The sequence below is a fragment of the Salvelinus fontinalis genome, chromosome 40, assembly GCF_029448725.1.
Source record: "Salvelinus fontinalis isolate EN_2023a chromosome 40, ASM2944872v1, whole genome shotgun sequence".
Lineage (NCBI taxonomy): Eukaryota > Metazoa > Chordata > Actinopteri > Salmoniformes > Salmonidae > Salvelinus > Salvelinus fontinalis.
Window position 1 is genome coordinate 17,508,257 of NC_074704.1, and position 19,329 is coordinate 17,527,585.

Below are 19,329 nucleotides of genomic sequence, written 5' to 3' on the forward strand. Positions count from 1 at the left end.
CTTCTGCCTCGAGCGAATTAATAGGTGATGTTCTTCTTCTATAGTTTAATGGCTTTCAAAATGGTTAAATGTACATTCCGCCACCTACTGTGTGGGTGGATTATAAGAAAAAAAATATTTGTGTATAAATAAATAAAATATCTTACAAACTATCAAAACAAAGAAATGAACTAAACCAAATCAACCTGCTGTTCTGTAAAAAAATAAATAATTCTAATCGGGTCCCAACACAAGCTCAGAAGCTTCCTGTGATGGCGGGACATTTCCTAACAACAATAGTCATTCTAGTGCTTCTGCCATGAAGTCTTGGAGCCCCAAACACTTCTCAGCTGCAGATATAGTGATATCCAGCTTTTTGGACTTCTTAGACACTTGTGCTGTACAATTAATCACAGTGGCTTTAAATGCCACAACATCCACATTCTTCACAATGAGTGTATCCAGATCACTCGATTGACTTAAAACACTAGCAGCTGGTTGCAATGCATCCACCGCCATATATTCAACACTGTTGCCTCTTGCCCCTTTGACTCTCTTCACCGCCTCCACATAGAAGATCTGCTGTACAGCCCTGATCCTTGACACCTGAACCTCCTTCACCTTTACATGGCACTCAAGGAAGTGGTGTATGATCGGTGTATGATCCCCATCACAGTTGCAACGTTTTCCATTCACAGATTCTTCAATATCATACTTCTCCCATCTGCAAACATTTGACACGGGACCATATCCTTTACAATTCTCACAGTGTAATGGTTTGGACACAAATGCTCTCACCGCATACCTCAAATATGCAAGCTTCACATGTTCAGGTAGAGTCTCCTCAAACAACAATATCGACAGGCTTTTCTCCTTCCTTCCATTTTCCATACAGGTCAGGCGACGTGCACTGACCACTCCTGGGAGTGGTACTCATCATCTATATCCAACAACACCCCAGCTATAACTCCTTTGGCAGGAGGCCTGCTCCGAAGATCAGTACATGTTACTTCTGACGTGGACAATTTAGCCAGATCCAGTGTACGCTTCTTCTGTTCTTCATCAACACAATTACCCAAAACAAGGCTGTGTCTAGTCACCTTGACTGAATCCATCTTTCCCACTGTTTTCTTCACAGTTCTTGATTTCCCAAATTGATTTCCTTGTCCAAAAAGCGCAGTCCAATAAGAAAGACATTATTGGACCAGTCCTTCTACTAAAACTTTTGCTAGTTTTATTCTAGTCTTTATTTCACTAATTTCCATTCATTATCACACATCTCAGGGGTGCGTGCTTCGTCCCCTCCTGTATTCCCTGTTCACCCACGACTATGTGGCCAAGTACGACTCGAACACCATCATTAAGTTTCCTGACGACACAACAGTGGTAGGCCTGATCACTGACAACGATGAGACAGCCTATAGGGAGGAGGTCAGAGAACTGGCATTGTGGTGCCAGGACAACAACCTCTCTCTCATTGTCAGCAAGACAAAGGAGCTGATTGTAAATTATAGGAAAAGGAGTGCCGAACAGGCCCCCATTACCATTGACAGGACTGAAGTGGAGCGGGTCGAGAGTTTCAAGTTCCTTGGTGTCCACATCAACTACAAACTATCATGGTCCAAAAACACCAAGACAGTTGTGAAGAAGGCACGACAACACCTTTTCCCCCCCAGGAGGGTGAAAAGATTTAGCATGTGTCCCCAGATCCTCAAAAGTTCTACAACTGCACCATCGAGAGCATCCTGACCGGTTGCATCACCGCCTGGTATGGCAACTGCTTGGCATCTGACTGTAAGGCGCTACAGAGAGCAGTGCGTACGGCCCGGGAGATCACTGGGGCCAAGCTTCCTGCCATCCAGGACCTCTATACAAGGCAGTGTCAGAGAAAGGCCCAAAAAAGTATCAAAGACTCCAGTCACCCAAGTCATAGACTGTTCTCTCTGCTATCGCACGGCAAGCGGTACTAGAGCGCCAAATCTAGGACCAAAAAGATTCTTCCCCCAAGCCATAAGACTGCTGAACAACTAATCAAATGCTACTCGCTGCTTATTATCTATGCATAGTCACTTTACAAATGACCTTGACTAACCTGTACCCTCGCACATTGACTTGGTACCGGTACCCCCTGTATATAGCCTCGTTATTGTTATGTACATTTCTTGTGTTACCTTTTGATTAATTCAATTTTTTTTTACTTTAGTTTATTTAGTAAATAATTTATTAACTCTATTTCTTGAACTGCATTGTTGGTTAAGGGCTTGTAAGTAAGCATTTCACGGTAAGGTCTACACCTGTTGTATTCGGCGCATGTGACAAATACAATTCGATTTAATTTGACTTCACTTGCCGCACTTTCAGATTCAAACGCAGTCGCCATTTCCTCCTCTCCACTTCCAAAGCTTTAAATGGTGATTCATTCTGATCACTACATTTGTCGTCACACGGGACCACGTGCTGACACAGACCAATCACAGGCCAGCAGGCTACGAGGAGGCTCACACCCCGATGCGCGCTCTCTCAGGAAGGATGAAAACGACTACATCGACCATGATCCTTTGCTAGTTACGGCTACTTTCACCATGATTCTTAGCTATTTTGTTGTGCCATTCAGCCCCATAGAGCCCAACAGTGGAGGTGTCTTAATACCTGTAAAACCTAGCGGTCAAGAAGGGTAATGGTTCCAATCAGTTTCCACTAAACATTTTTCCCACAATGGATTTCAGAAACACTTAAAATAAGGGCTGTGTTTCGTGTAGGTTTACCCTGGCGTGGCATTTTGATAACCGTGTAAGTCTCTCTCAGACAGGTGACAAGCTGTGACAGTGATATTCAATGTTGAAGAAATGTTCATTTCATCACAGAAACAGATACATTAGTTACAATACATGACTGAGTGACTAAGGCAACCCCTTTCATTTTTATTTATTTATTGTTGAATAAAATGTAGTCTAAATGACTTATACACATAACAGTAAATCATCAACCTCAACCCATCAGTCCTTTACCAATAATTGTACTTTTTTTTACAAGCATGATTTGCGTAAAAAGGTATTTGTGTAGGCCCACTTGATCTGGACCCAAGGCTGCTCATTACCCTTCCTGGTCTCCTTCCCAATGAGGAGGATGGGTTTAGAACCAAGTTCATGCAACTCCTGCACTTGAAACACAAACATTAACACACTACATTTCTGATCTTTGCAGAAAATTCAAAAGTCAACCAGTGTTTGGGTGAATTGGTTCTAGAACAGTATGCTCCAACTGTAGGCCTACACAAGCACCCACCTGTCTAATGATGGCAAAGTTAATTTAATGCTGTCCATCTGCCCTTTGTTCAATTGAATAATTCAATTTCATATAGCCCTGGTGAACTACTGCATCTGTATTAGATGCTGTATCCTCCATTTCCTCACAACACATTTTGGTAACATCAAATTATAAATATTTCAATAAGAACATATTCAAACCACCCATCTAAAAAAAATTGAATTATAGGCTATATGTTCTTGAATGTACAGTTTTGTGCATGCAGCAGGCATAAATATCATGACACATACTAGTGTTGCAGTATGGAAACAGGTCTCGGTCTACATTTTGAGCAGTGGTGTAAAGTACTTAACTAAAAATACTTGAAAGTATTACATAAATTGTTTTTTTGGGGTACCTGTACTTTACTTTTCTATTCATATTTTTGACTACTTTTACTTTTACTTCACTACATTCCTAAATAAAATGATGTACTTTTTACTCCATACATTTTCCCTGACACCCAAAGTACTTGTTACATTTTGAAAGCTTAGCAGGACAGGAAAATGGTCCAATTCACACACTCAAGAGAACATCCCTGTCACGCCCTGGCCTTAGTTATCTTTGTTTTCTTTATTATTTTAGTTAGGTCAGGGTGTGACATGGGGGAAGTATGTGTTTTTATTGTCTAGGGTTTTTTGTATGTTTATGGGGCAGTGTCTAGTCTAGGTGTATGTATGTCTATGGTTGCCTAGATTGGTTCTCAATAAGAGATGCATTGGCTAGTTCGTGGGTTATTGTCTATGTCGCATGTTAGCACATTGTTTATATAGCTTCACGTTCGTCGGTTTGTTGTTTTGCTTAGTTTGTAAAGTGTTCTTCGTTTCGTGTCATTAAATGAGAAGAATGTATTCTAACCACGCTGCGCTTTGGTCCTCCTCTCTTCCACCATACGACGATCGTGACAATCCCTGGTCATCCCAACTGCCTCTTATGTGGCGGACTCACTAAACACAAATGCTTAATTTGTAAATGATGTCTGAGTGTTGGAGTGTGCCCCTAGCTAACCGTAAATAAAATAAAAAATAAAATTATGCCATCTGGTTTGCTTAAGTAAAAAAAAATTAAAATAATTGTACTTTTACTTTTGATACTTAAGTATATTTTAGCACTTACATTTACTTTAGATACTTAAGTATATTTAAAAACAAATATTTGTAGGCTTTTACTCAAGTAGTATTTTACTGGGTGACTTTCACTTTTTCTTGAGTCATTTTCTATTAAGGTATATTTACTTTAACTCAAGTATGACAATTTAATACTTTTCCACCACTGATTTTGAGTGTCTTGGTCTCGTCTCAGACACATTTGTACCCGTACAGATAACTTCTATGGTCTCGAATTTAGTCAAGTCAGAGATCAGGGGCCATGTGTACTATATGTATCAAGCCTCTCAGAGTAGGAGTGCTGATCTAGGATTAGGCCCCCCGTCCATGATTTCCCCTAGTCCATGAGTTCCCCTAGTCCCGACGTGACGATGCTATCCCCTTGCCTGAAAGACCCACCTCCTCTCTGCTTTTGGGATGACCAGGGATGTTCTCTTGAGTGTGTGAATTGAACCATTTTCCTGTCCTTCGTGTCAAAGTAGAAGTCCTGCATGTGAGGAGGTATATGTGCACAAACAAACAATAACTTGTGGGGGACATTTATTTTCACATGAGAAAAGCAAATGAACTGGGTCTAGGCAGGTAGCCAAGGGGTTAAGCGCGTTGGGCTAGTAACCGAAAGGTCGCTGGTTCGAAATCCCGAGCCAACTAGGTGAAACATCTGTTGATGTGCCCTTGAGCAAGGCACTTAACCCTAAGTGGTCCTATACATTTGACAAAATTAGTACAATGTCTAAAACAGACCCTTGTTTGAATGTTTAATCATTTGTTATTTTGGATATTTTATATAAATTCACTAAGGTATAAGGACCAACCCTCTCCTGAACCGTCACCTTGCCACTATTGAGAGGCTTGCGTACTGCAATGACCATAAAACGACCAATGCGTCAAATCGAAACCGAAAGTTTAGACAGCCTGTCAGTGTAATCTTTAAATCAGATTCACTCTAACCTTCCACACTGTAACAACCTGAAGCATTTGTGCGGTAAGATTTTAACGTTTTTGGTGTCTCTAGCCTAGCTTTTGTTAATATTGATTAAAGTTTATTAAATTGTTGACCATTCATATTGCATTACAAGTGTGCGTTTACCGATTTTTTAAAAAGCCGTCCATTTGATTCCCTGATTTGCATACTGCTATTATTGATTTTTGAGCTCAAAACAACGTTTTAATGCAGATAAGTTACAAAATAATTATCGAAAGAGGGTGAATCCTCACTGCAGAAACAATAAATAATCGGGTCCATGCTCATGTTTGCTGTGTGTAAAAAAAAAAACCCCGCAATATTCCATATTTGGTCAGGTAACATTTTATTTGAACGCGCATTTCATGATCTGACACAATGATAGCCTTCATTTGGCCTTTACGTTGAAGATTAGCATTTTCTTTCATGGTTCTATGTACATTTTTAAATATTTTGAGAGAAGAACCGTTTGGGAACCCAATGCGCCTTCTCTTTTAAGTGAACAGAGCCAAATGAGCCGGCACCCTGAAAAGACTCAGAATACCCATTATAGTACAGACGTCAATTCAACTTCAATTTCATGTTGGTTCAACATAATTTCATTTAAATGACGTGGAAACAACGTTGATTCAACCAGTATGTGCCCACTGCCAGTGGGTGTTCATTTGCATAGTAAAATGATGTATATTTGCCCAGTGAAAGGTCTGAGGGCTGCATTTCGAAGCAGGTTATGTTTAATTATGTATATCAAAACTTTTGGAGCTTTCTCTACATGTATACTATATGGAATTGTTTGTTTGTTTTTGGCTTCAAACCACAACCAAGTTAAGTGCTAAGTTCAAGGGCTACATTGTACTCACAGAACTTCCTTCTCATTTAAAGAATGTGCTAAATAACAAATTGAAGGGTATTGCACATTTGTCCCTTGATTATTGCATACATCTTTGCATCTGTTGGCCTATTTCATGCTTCTTTCAATAAAAGGTCCCTCCAGAAGCCCTCACTAGGGAGGAAAAAAATCCCTTTTTCTCTCATTGCAGCTGTTTATTCCTTTGGGCATTGTTCAGCTGCATTGGCTCTAGAAGCAATGAGGATATTATGGGGGAGAATAACTCCAACAGCTTTAGTGGCCACTTGAATGAATTTAACAGGACTGTCATCTCCCACACAAATGTTTCCTTAATAATATAATGTGTTTCCTTCAGTGAGTGTTATGCTTTTTTGTCTATTTGTATAATGTTCACATTATGTTGCATTTGTCTGCCAAAGAAATAGTTGAAACAGACATGTTGACAATCCAGATGGGAGGTGACAAATAGATGGTTTAATAGGGGACAGTTGACGGTGTTGCCTATGTTAGACGGTGACGGTGTTGCCTATGTTAGACCTTCATTCACTATGTACTTAGTTAAGACTTATTCAGCACTTTACTGTAGTCAAATTGGATTTGTTTCTGTTAGCAACTGTTTTATTTTTATTTTCGGGGGGAACAGTCCAGAGGCACTTTGTGAGTGACAGGCAGTCTATAGACTTACCTCTGATGGATTCTGGGTTCTCTCCTAAACTTGGGATAGGGTTCATTATCAGGTATCCTATTGAAATATTGAGGCTTAGGTTTAGAGGGTCTACACCAGAAGTTAATGGTTATCTGTAGGAGGAAGGTATATAGTGGAGGCAATGAAGCTTGGAATGTACTGAGTGTAGGGAAACCGATCATATGTGGCAGGCATTAATAAGGGGGGAGAGTCGAGGATCGGTGATGAAAGGGGTCGAGTTCAGGTCACGTTAAGGGAGAAGGGAAAGTTTATTGCCCGTATCACTTAGTTTCCTGCCTAGCAATAGATGCAATGTTTAGCGAGAAGGAGGAGACTCCAACCAGAGTGGGGTACATATATACGTACCTCCACTATTGTAACCTTGTCTCTGTCTGTTCCGCTGTTCGATCCTTTTGGAAGAATTAACTTGGTTTAAGCTTTAATAGTGTCCGTCGAGTTCTTACTCTGATAATTAAAACCTAACACCTCATACTGCTGTGACAAGTGTTGTCATTGTACATTTCTCTCTTCCTACTCAGGAATCCAAAGATGACTTCAGCTACCAGCTTCCTGTTTGTTGTGATCCATTTAGCCTGTATCAGATCTGGAGATTCCTCTGAGAGTAAGTTGTGCCATAATAATGGTTATAAAATGTTATATACAAAAATGTATTTATTATTTTCAGCTGATTGTTAACTTAGGGGTTTGGGAGAAATGTATATTATTTTGTACTAAAAGTTTAGTAAGATTGGTCACATTATCATAAAACTGACTACTATACCAGTAATTCTGTCTTGTATTATTGTCAATTTGTCTCTGAAATGATATTTTACTTACAGAATTTGTCAACCTGGAGTGTAATGAAGAGTCCCATGGGGTTTATGGTCAGCAGTCATTGCTGCAGTGTAATGTCAAAGCTGTTAAGAAAGTGACCATCTTGACCGTGACCTGGAAGAGGGTGGAAGCTCTTTTGTTGGAATACCATCAAGATACATTTAACTCAACTCCTGGGTTTAAATTTGCTGAGCCATCCTGGAACAAGAATAATACGAATGTGTCCTTGTTGTTGACAAATACCAAGATGGCCGACACGGGGGAGTATACATGCATGGTGAGAACAGACAGTGGTGATGATACAGCTACAACCAGCCTCAGTGTCACAGGTGAGTCCTTTACTGTCTACAGTTCAACCAATTGTGATTATAAAAAGATAAGCACCTTTCAACACAGGTTCATGAAAGGAGAAAACTGAAACATGTGAGATATTCAGAAACCCTTGGAGGTCAATAGAAGAATAGAATACAACAGCTTTTTAAATGTGTCTCAGCTCATAGCCTTCATCAGGGTGTCTCAGCCAGGCTGTTATGATGCCCACATGTTGAAATAAAGTTCTATTCAATTTCTGTTGTTGTCGCACGCACGCACACACACATACATTTATGATACAAAGTTGATAAGGATGTTTATTCTGGAATATGTTCAGGGGGAGTTTAGATCTATTTGTGTGTGTGTGTGTGTGTGTGTGTGTGTGTGTGTGTGTGTGTGTGTGTGTGTGTGTGTGTGTGTGTGTGTGTGTGTGTGTGTGTGTGTGTGTGTGTGTGTGTGTGTGTGTGTGTGTGTGTGTGTGTGTGTGTGTGTGTGTGTGTGATTGGACAGTACAGCAGGAGCCAGAGTTACTTTCTGTTTCAGAATGACAGTGCTCAAATGGCACAGACTAGTACCAGTGGGAATGTCCACAACTAGCCTCCATAATGTCCATTCTACCCATGTCATGCAATCAGTGTTTACACAATAGGCCTAGTACACACAGACTAAAATAGAACGTGTGTTAGAGATAGAAGAAAGGTCATTCCAGTTTATTAAAATCACTCCTCCAGTAATCTCATTCCAAGTTATAACCCTCGGATGGACGTTGAAAAGGTGCAAAGTCTGTCTTAACGATGTTTACCCATCGACTTTGTATAACTACTGATGTAGCAAATATCACCCACATGTATGATAGATTTCTCTCTCTCTTCCAGCTAAGTACATAACTCCAACCATGAGCTCCATCCCTGAGACCAACATCGAAGAGAACACAGGTGTGACCATTTTCTGCAACTCTACAGGCGGGCAACAGAAAGGGTCGATCCGGTGGTTTGACCAGTTTCGCAACGATTGGACGCGCAGTGCTGAACTGGTGGCCAAAGAGACTGAAGATGGACCGTTCAGCCTCTCCAGTAAATTCAGAGTGCAGAAGGCTACATCCAGTTCCACAAACTACACGTGCGAAGTGCTCAATGTCAATGGTGCCGTGGAGGGGATGGCATCATTTGTGATCCAGTTTGCGCCGCGAGACTCAGGTACGTGCTGCCATGGCTGCTACCTATGGGTATGAATATGTTGGTGATGTCATCCTTTGTAAAAGTAGGGTCAAGTCCAAAACATGCCAGTGTCTCGTATTCCCTCATCCTGACCCTGATAATTGTAAACAATTCAGCCTCAATCTAGTCTACATTTATTAGTATAGGCCTTTTTACGACGTCTTTATCATGTGCGAGCACAATAAAAGTCAGCCTTATCATGAGAGAACAACATGTCACTGAGGAGTAGAGGCCGTAACATGATCCTCAATCTGACTGAACATCTTCCTTGAAACTGGAAAAAAGGAAAATGCTTGTGTTGGTTTGGGTAAGAAACAACAGATCGCAATCGTAATGGCATATTTTTGTAGGCACTAACTCCCCCAATGGTTTGTTGGACAAAGCCAATGGGGAAAATGAGTTTCTCTAGGGTTTTTGGATAAACGCCAAAAATAAGGTCTGTGGTAAACATAGGCTTAGGAGATCTTATACGTTTAGTTCTACGAGATAATCTTCATCAGTTAACATAACTTTTTGTGAATTTTGAAGCCTTTATGTCATTTAATAAAGCACATAAAGGCTTCATAATTCATAAAGGTCATATTAACCTGACTGATATTATCTCATAAAACAAAACATATAAGATCTCCTAAACCTGTGTTAACCTCAGACCTTATTTTCGGTGTTTATCTCATAACCCTATTTTTTCCCCATTAATTTTCGCCATAGGGATGGCTGAACGAACCAAGAGTAACTCATTTGCGGGTTTTAGGGCTACAAGCCGGCACTCTCTTCATGCGTGTTTCAACAGGAATCCGGAAACTCTTCAATGTTTGCTTAACCCAGTCTACTTGTCATCTGATGAGCCTATAGGAAATTACTAGGTTAATAATGAAATAATGATGGTGGAGTTGTAACTACCTGCGCTAGTTGAAAATTAGAGCTCATAGTCTCCAATCTGTCTCTAATGCTCCCTCTTATCACGATTCAGTGCAGTCATCATAATACCTTCTTACCAGAACATTCTGTCTCTGCAGTTGTGTTTCTTATCTCTGGCAGCCATTTTGAATATTCTTTCTGATCTGCGGTCTTCCAGCTGTTGTTCTTTAGCCTGGCTGGGGATTTTCCAAGACAAATGATCCATCTAATGCCAAAACAAATTGTTTTTAGCAATGGGAAGTAAAGTTGCCCTTTCCTGCTGTCAATGACCAAAAGTGTCCTCTCTGGCCTCATGAGTGGAATGTTAGGAATATTTTTCAGAATTTCACAATCAATAAAGATGTTTGTTTATTTATTTTTTTAACAAATCCGGTGTTTCTATGTCAAAAGGTTTTGTTGTATTTCAGTCTTCAAGATTTGTTTAAGACTAACAATCTCTCCTGGTGACCTTTATTTAGCCCACTGCAGTAAAAGGTTATTAAGATGCATGCAGATTTGAACAGAGCTCAAGTCTGTGTGTGAAATGCCCTGATACTGACTTTGACCTGACTTTGACCCTTTTCTCTTGACTTCATATGAATTGCCTATTTATTTTGTAACTCCCAATTTATGTCAATTTTGTCTGTCCAGGTAGGAAAGCTGACAAATTGGATTCTGATTCCACCACCAATTGGCTAGCCCCGGTTGTAGTCATAGGATCTCTGATCATTGGACTCCTTGCTGCGCTGCTGTTATTTAAGAGGCGCTCCGCCCGACGTAAGTACATGAATTGTCCTACTCATACAGTAGAAACTGTTGTCTGTGTATAACTCCATTAATAAATATCATTACATGGAGCTTTGATCATGTATCTGATTATGTATATGTTTGTCATGCTATTTTAGTGCTAGATTAACCTGTACAGTGGCCCTGCCTCTGCCAAGCCTGCATGCTCTGGCAGCCATCCATTTTTTCTTTGCATGGGGGATTACACAACCTGTAATGTTGTCTGGTAACTCAGCCATTCATTTAGAGTAGTCAAATCAGTGGCATGTTGTGGCATGCTATTAACCATGAACAGCAGTGTAGTTAATACAATCCATATTACTATTATCATATACACTGAGTATACCTAACATTAGGTACACCTTCCTATTATTGAGTTGCAAACCCCTTTTGCCTTCAGAACAGCCTCAATTTGTCAGGGGATGAACTCTACAAGGTGTCGATAGCGTTCCACAATGATGCTGCCATATGGTGACTCCAGTAATTCCTAACAGTTGTGTCAAGTTGGCTGGTTGTCCTTTGGGTGGTGGACCATTCTTGATACACACAGGAAACTGTTGAGTGTGAAAAACCCAGCAGTGTTGGAGTTCAACAATTGCGCCTGGTACCTACGACGTACCTCGTTCAAAGGCACTTAAATCTTTTGTCTTGCCCATTCACCCTCTGAATGGCACACATACACAATCCATGTCTCAATTGTATCAAGGCTTAAACCCTTCTTAAAACTTGTCTCCTCCCCTTCATCTACACTGGTTGAAGTGGATTCAACAGGTGACATCAATAAGGGATCATAGCTTTCACCTGGATTCACCTGGTCAGTCTATTTCATGGAAAGAGCAGGTGTCCTTAATGTTTTGTATACTCTGTGTATAATATTATAATAATACTATCATCTATTAATGAATTAAGCATTAACTGCACTAGTAGGCTATTTATTGTTCATCAACATTACTTTTGGTTAAAGGATGATCTTTTTGATTTCATTTAGGTTTTGTGTCATTTTTGACAGGAGCTCGAAGGCAGTCCACCTTTCCGTTAATGAGTATGTCCTTCGATATTCAGTATTTATTGAAATATTGAATATTTGATATTTATTTGTCACTTTGGGTTTATGGTTTCCCATCTTTCCTAGACAGTTCAATTCCCTGTAAAAGCATTACATATACTTTATAATGACCAGCATCATATTTGGAATGATGTTTTATATTTTTGTTTTATACTTTTATAACTGTTATAAATTAGAACTTTTTATAATACTTTTATAACTGTTATAAATTATAACAACACTCCATAATGCATTCACATAGCCTGAGTGCCAGTCTGTTTGGTCTATCATGCCAAATCCTTGTCAGTCATTGTCATGCCTAACATTTTTGTCTTGACAATGAGCTATGGAGTTGGCAAGAGTAGTACAAACAGATATTTGACCAGGCTAGCATTCACATGCATTTGGTTTGTGAAACTAGCCACTCAGCCTTGGACAGTAAAACTGTGAAACTGTGGCCACTCACCCAGAACACATGTCTGTCTGTTCTCAACCTTCCAAATCACATCCTCTATCAGTTCCTGTTTACTGTTGCTTCAGAGGGAGATACTTTGTTTACATTGGGCCCTTATGTCTGATATGCTGTACGTACAGTATCTGTTCTGTCATGCCAGGGCAGGTATGGGGGGCTCCAGTGGCAAAAATGGGCCTGGTTTCTTGTCCCAGTCCGTCCCTGTATCTGTCCCTGTGTAATATCTGATATGCTGTACACACAGTATCGGTCTTAGCTTTCCTATTAAACATGACTACTAGGGTGATTGAATGTAGGTCAAAGGGAAGTGTTTCATTCGTCACAAGTGGAGTATAAAATGGAGTCCGGGTGATTACTAATTGTTTACCAAACCAGTTGGCGATGATGGTGGCTCCACTTTTGCGTTGATCTCATGGTGAAATCTTAAGAATTGACTCACCCCTGTACTAATTCCCTTAGTTTAGCTGCATAGCTGTGGTGAAGGGAGATTATGTATTTGGGTCATATTATTATGTAATGCTGGGTGAAATATGGGCTTATCTGCACTGTGAGGGAAGATTTTCTATCTTGACTAACTTTTCTGTTTCTGCCCGACTCTTAATTTCACTGAACTTCGAAGGAGGCAAGGTTCCTCTGGAGATTTAAATGTTAGATGACATTCCTCCACAATATGTCACAGATCAGCTTCTGACTTAGTCTTTTTTTTTTTTTAGGTGACCACCAAACAGATACAAGGCATGATGGAGATGTTGAGGCAGAAGGTACTGTGTCCACGTGTTCAATCTACAATTAACATATCTATATCTCTATTGTACATCTATAATGAATATATCTATCTAAAACATATTGTATCTACATCTACTGTATTTATAATAGCTCTCTTTCTATTCAGCATCATAGCTTGTTAGGGGACATGGTTTTTTAAATGATTGATTGTCCTGTAGTTAACCTTGTGGTTATCTTGTAGTTTACATGCTGCTCATGCTCCTTGTAATGATTAGTGAAGTCTCTCCTGTTTTTACTTTTTATTATTGTGTAACATTATGATCTTTCTCTCTCTCTCTGTCTTTCTGTCTCTCTTTCTCTCTTTTTCTTTCTCTCTCACTTTCTCTCTCTCTCTTTCTCTCTCTTTCTCTCTCTCTCTCTCTCTCACCTTCTCTGTCTGTCTGTCGGTTCTCTTTATCTTTCACTCTTTCACTTTCTTTCTCTTTCACTCTCACTGTCTTTCACTCTCTCTCTCTGTCCAGGTCTAAACAGTGACACTCCACAGGACCACCGTAACAGTCTCTAGTAAATGATTTGTTAACTGGTAGTCTCTGAAAGGGACTGTTTCCTTGACGATCAATAAGGGGTTTGTCACCATCACTATCTTTTGATGGACTGTTTCCTGTTAAGTGTCCGATGACAGTCACTTTGCCACTCAGGTCATTCTGATTGAGGCATTTGTTTCTTCATAATCTACTGATGATGTCAGCCTTTAAGGTCTGTAGTTGATTACAAATGATATGTAACTGCCCTATATATCAATGTTTCTATACAGGGTTGCCATGGTGTCATTATGCTCTAGATTCTACCACTGCAGAACATTGGTATACTGTAATACCAGGTAATTTAATCAATGTACACACTATAAGGTGCATGGTTTAACATTCCACCTTTCCTATACTGTAGATTCTACCATAGTGGTTGTTATTACTATACTGTAACACCAGACCGTCTAATCACTATAAGTTTACACACTGTTCTATACTAAGGTTGTGCGAACATTCAATTTGAACACAGCATTTTTCTGAAAACATGTAGTAAAACTGGTTTCCCTTCTGAAAGAGGGTTTCACAAGACTGTACAACAACCACTGTTGTAACCAAAAGCCAGCCTGTTGCTCCTACCACAGAGGATTTTGTTTGTGTCCTTCCTCTTTCTCCTTTCTTCTTGTCTTGCGCTATCTGCTGGTGAAAAATGCAGGTCTATATTTATATAGATACCAGCCTTTAAACACTGTGGTTGAAGACTGTGGTTGATGACTTTAACAGCCTATGTTTAAAAGCCAGACATGATTGGTTCTGTACAGCAGGGTTCCCAAACTGTCGGTCCACAGCAAGGTTTGAAATTATTATATTTTAGTCAAACATATTTTTGGGCTTCTTGCGTTTAATTTGCAGTCTACACATTTTTTTGTAATTATGTTCCGGCCCCACAACTCAAGAAGAAAATAAAGAAAAAAAACTCGGCCCCCCGGCTGAATCTAGTTGATGATCCCTGCTGTATAGGGTTGCCATAGTGTCAGTATACTGTAGGTTCTACCAGCATGATTGTTCAAACTGTACTCTTACCACCAAGCCATCTAATCATTGTAACGTTTCACACTATACTAGAAGGTTCATGAGCAATGTTCCCTCATCATCACTGAGCAAACGTCAGGTCTGCTGAGCGCAAACTTGAACGTTGTGAAAATTCTGTCCCACTTCCGGACGCGTGTTTACTGTGAACACTGAGGCTGCACCCACTTTAAATGAGTTTGAACAGTGGTCAAGTAGGCTAGTGTGTCTATTTGATCATAATGTAGGCCTACCAGAGTGGCCTACCATCAAAAACAATGGAACCAATGCCTTCCATAACATTTTAACATGGTAATAGCTGTTCTATTGTTCAGCCTACAGTAACAGCCAATGTGTGGTGTTCAATGTAGGCCTGCATTCAATGAGACTTTTGAAGAAAACATGCAAGGCTTGACATTAGCCTGTTTCTCCACTTGTCCTTCAGACAAGGAGGTGACTGACAATGTTGTCGTGTTGTTTGTTTATGCGTGTACATATCACTTTTCCAAAAATATGAAGTAAACTGGTTTCGCCTCTGAAAGACGGTTCTGATAGACACTCTACTGTGCCTGCCACTATTCTCCCTGGACTTTGATTCCGCTACAATGTGTATGTGAAGAAATGCTAGGCAAAATGTAAATAGTACATTACTTTTGACTAGAAGGAATAGGGAGCCATTTTGAATTCAACCTTTGACTTGACTTTGTGTAATCTCTGGAACTTATTGTAACATTAACCAACCTTGTTACCAACAGCCAGCCTGTTGCTTCAGCAGTTCTATCGCAGCAGTTTGTTTGTCTTTCCTTTTTCTGCTGGTGGAAAATATAGGTCTACGTTTAGCCCAGGCTCGCCTCCATGAAGTCATTTTAATGGCATGCAACAGTAAACATGAAAAACAATGGACTAGAGTCAATTATTAATCTGAGAGAATTGGTATCAGTTTCAAGGCAACATAGACATCTTCACCTGGTGGTTGATTATGATAAATTTGGCAAAACATTTTGTGTTATGCAAGAGGCAGCAATTGTCTTCTGTTTATATAATGATCGTTTCAGTTCCCATGATGTTTTACTGCTACCATGTTGCTGATGGCATTACATATAGACGGAGAAATCTGTTGAATTGTGGCAGCTTGAGGTGAATGGCGTCCACAACAAGACTACACCTCCCACAATTCCTTCACACTCCTCTACAGTGTCTGTTCCTTCTTACTTAAGTGCATACTTGGCAGTTGGCACTGTAGATACAGATATGATTAACCTATTTCTATCTACTATACAACTATGTTTGTGTGTGAAGTTATGATTATTTCCCAATTCAAACAAAAATAAGACATGTTATTTTGTAGTGTAAGAGGTCAAGATGAGAGAGGAATCCTGTCTATATATGAAGTGATTATCAACTGATTTGTTAATAAGTTTTTTTTTTTTTTTTTAAATACAACTTCCTGTTTTCAGCACATACATATGCCTGCTTGAGGCCTGCTCTGCACCTTACCCCATATAACAAACTTTGTTATTGCTACATTTTGTATGTTTTTATATGTGAACTTGTTTGTTATTAATTATAACATTGAGATTAAAGCTTTTTTACTTTGTCCAGATATAACATGTAAAATCATCTTTTGTATAGTATGTCCGGGTATATTTTGCACTGTGAAATTCATGTTCAGATACTGTACCTTGATACTGTTCATTAAATATAGGACAGGGAGAAAGTTGTTACACTGAACGTTTTGTAAATATTTTCAATTGTTGTTTTTAAATACTATAATCTTTAAACAATTAAAAATCATAATTGATGGGGTGGCTAATCTGCATTCTTTTATGTTCTAAGATCTAAACTGTTTTAATAAGTTTTAAGGAACCAAAAGCAGTAAACCCATTGTGAGGAAAATTTATATAATTAGTGCACAAAGGAAATATATTTAAAAAAATGTCTTTAGAATTATGTATTATATACAATGCCTTGCAAAAGTCCCCCCCCCCCCCCCCCTTGGCGTTTTTCCTATTTTGTTACATTACAACCTGTAATTTAAATGGCTTATATTTGGACTTCATAGTCCAAATTGGTGAAGTGAAATTTAAAAAATTACTTGTTTTAAAAAATTCTAAAAATAAAAAAACGGAAAAGTGGTGCGTGCATATGTATTCACCCCCGTTGCTATGAAAACTCTAAATAAGATCTGGTGCAACCAATTACCTTCAGAAGTCAGATAAGTAATTAAATAAAGTCCACCTGTGTGCAATCTAAGCATCACATGATCTGTCACATGATCTCAGTATATATACACCTGTTCTGAAAGGCCCCAGAGTCTACAACACCACTAAGCAAGCGGCATCATGAAGACCAAGGAGCTCGCCAAACAGGTCAGGGACAAAGTTGTGCAGATCAGGGTTGGGTTATAGAAAAATATCAGAAACTTTGAACATCCCACAGAGCACCATTAAATCCATTATTAAAAAATGGAAAGACTATGGCACCACAACAAACCTGCCAAGAGAGAGCCGCCCACCAAAACTCACAGACCAGGCAAGTAGGGCATTAATCAGAGGCAACAAAGAGACCAAAGATAACCCCGAAGGAGCTGTAAAGCTCCACAGTGGAGATTGGAGTATCTGTCCATAGGACCACTTTAAGCCGTACACTCCACAGAGCTGGGCTTTACAGGAAGAATGGCCAGAAAAAAGCCATTGCTTAAAGAAAAAAATAAGCAAACACGTTTGGTGCTTGTTGAAAAGCATGTGGGAGACTCCCCAAACATATGGAAGAAGGTACTCTGGTCAGATGAGACTAAAATTGAGCTTTTGGCCATCAAGGAAAATACTATGTCTGGCACAAACCCAACACCTCTCATCACCCCGAGAACACCATACCCACAGTGAAGCATGGTGGTGGCAGCATCATGCTGTGGGGATGTTTTTCCATCGGCAGGGACTGGGAAACTGGTCAGAATTGAAGGAATGATGGATGGAGCTAAATACAGGGAAATTCTTGAGGGAAACCTGTCACTCTTCCAGAGATTTGAGATTGGGACGGAGTTTCACCTTCCAACAGGACAATGACCCTAAGCATACTGCTAAAGCAACACTCAAGTGGTTTAAGGGGAAACATTTAAATGTCATGGAATGGCCTAGTCAAAACCCAGACCTCAATCCAATTGATAATCTGTGGTATGACTTAAAGATTGCTGTACACCAGCGGAACCCACCCAACTTGAAGGAGCTGGAGCAGTTTTGCCTTGAAGAATGGGCAAAAATCCCAGTGGCCAGATGTGCCAAGCTTATAGAGACATACCCCAAGAGACTTGCAGCTGTAATTGCTGCAAAAGGTGGCTCTACAAAGTATTGACTTTGGGGGGGGGGGTGAATAGTTATGCGCGCTCAAGTTTTCAGTTTTTAAAAAACACATTTCTTGTTTGTTTCACAATAATAAAAAAAAAATTGCATCTTCAAAGTGGTAGTCATGTTGTGTAAATCAAATGATACAAACCCCCCCAAAAATATATTTTAATTTCAGGTTGTAATTAATTTTGTCCCTTGTGAATACAACCCTGGTTTGATTGAGATGTGACACTGAACAGAAGCAACATGTCCACTAGAGGAATTTCTCTCCTCGCATTAAAATGATGATGCAAAGCATGAGATGAGATTTGAGCTGAGTTTTATTAACATTGAGAAAAATCGACATCTGACAGATAAATAACATGAACACAACACGATGTAACTTTGATATGCTTTAGCATGCCTGTAGATATGTGAATTTACAGTTGGATCTGCTGTTGTCTGAGTCCTGCAAATGTTTAACTTTGTGTATCCAACATATTGGAACTTTCTCCACATGTCAAGTATACTATATGGATTTTTTTTTCTCTCAAACAACAACCATGTTAGCGGGGTCCTACGTCCTTTTATCCCTTGATCATTGCCCGCATTTGTGCATCTGTTGGCCTATTTCATGCATCTTTCTGTAAAAGGTCCCTCCAGAAGCCCTCACTAGGAAGGAAAAAAATCCCTTATTCTCTCATTGCAGCTGTTTATTCCTTTGGGCATTGTTCAGCTGCATTGGCTCTAGAAGCAATGAGGATGTTACATTTACATTTACATTTAAGTCATTTAGCAGACGCTCTTATCCAGAGCGACTTACAAATTGGTGCATTCACCTTAAGATATCCAGTGGAACAGCCACTTTACAATAGTGCATATAAATCTTTTAAGGGGGGGGGTCAGAAGGATTACTTTATCCTATCCTAGGTATTCCTTAAAGAGGTGGGGTTCCAGGTGTCTCCGGAAGGTGGTGATTGACTCCGCTGTCCTGGCGTCGTGAGGGAGTTTGTTCCACCATTGGGGTGCCAGAGCAGCGAACAGTTTTGACTGGGCTGAGCGGGAACTGTACTTCCTCAGTGGTAGGGAGGCGAGCAGGCCAGAGGTGGATGAACGCAGTGCCCTTGTTTGGGTGTAGGGCCTGATCAGAGCCTGAAGGTACTGAGGTGCCGTTCCCCTCACAGCTCCGTAGGCAAGCACCATGGTCTTGTAGCGGATGCGAGCTTCAACTGGAA

The 19,329-nt window shown here is 39.9% G+C and overlaps 1 protein-coding gene across 5 annotated transcripts; it reads left to right on the forward strand.

The window, feature by feature from the left end:
* Positions 1–5,270: 5,270 nt before the first annotated feature.
* On the forward strand, positions 5,271–16,573 carry LOC129839290 (uncharacterized). 5 transcript variants are annotated; one of them, XM_055906603.1, is made up of 8 exons: positions 5,271–5,376; positions 7,430–7,512; positions 7,730–8,053; positions 8,912–9,232; positions 10,802–10,927; positions 11,925–11,978; positions 13,167–13,214; positions 13,701–16,573. In XM_055906603.1, exons 2-8 carry the CDS (start codon positions 7,440–7,442, stop codon positions 13,742–13,744), a joined length of 990 nt encoding a protein of 329 aa, XP_055762578.1. In that variant the 5' UTR covers positions 5,271–5,376; positions 7,430–7,439; the 3' UTR covers positions 13,745–16,573. The 5 variants fall into 5 exon arrangements, with proteins under 5 accessions (XP_055762578.1, XP_055762579.1, XP_055762575.1 ...); XM_055906604.1 differs by lacking the exon at positions 5,271–5,376 and adding an exon at positions 6,723–6,862; XM_055906600.1 differs by lacking the exon at positions 5,271–5,376 and adding an exon at positions 6,859–6,942.
* The last annotated feature ends 2,756 nt before the right edge of the window (positions 16,574–19,329 follow it).

Excerpts from the sequence above, each read along its gene's own strand:
- LOC129839290 (XM_055906600.1), top strand. The coding sequence starts at position 6,896 with ATGGATTCTGGGTTCTCTCCTAAACTTGGGATAGGGTTCATTATCAG. Across the intron at positions 7,513-7,729 it reads ATCTGGAGATTCCTCTGAGA|AATTTGTCAACCTGGAGTGT; the intron begins GTAAGTTGTGCC and ends TTTTACTTACAG. Across the intron at positions 10,928-11,924 it reads TAAGAGGCGCTCCGCCCGAC|GTTTTGTGTCATTTTTGACA; the intron begins GTAAGTACATGA and ends GATTTCATTTAG.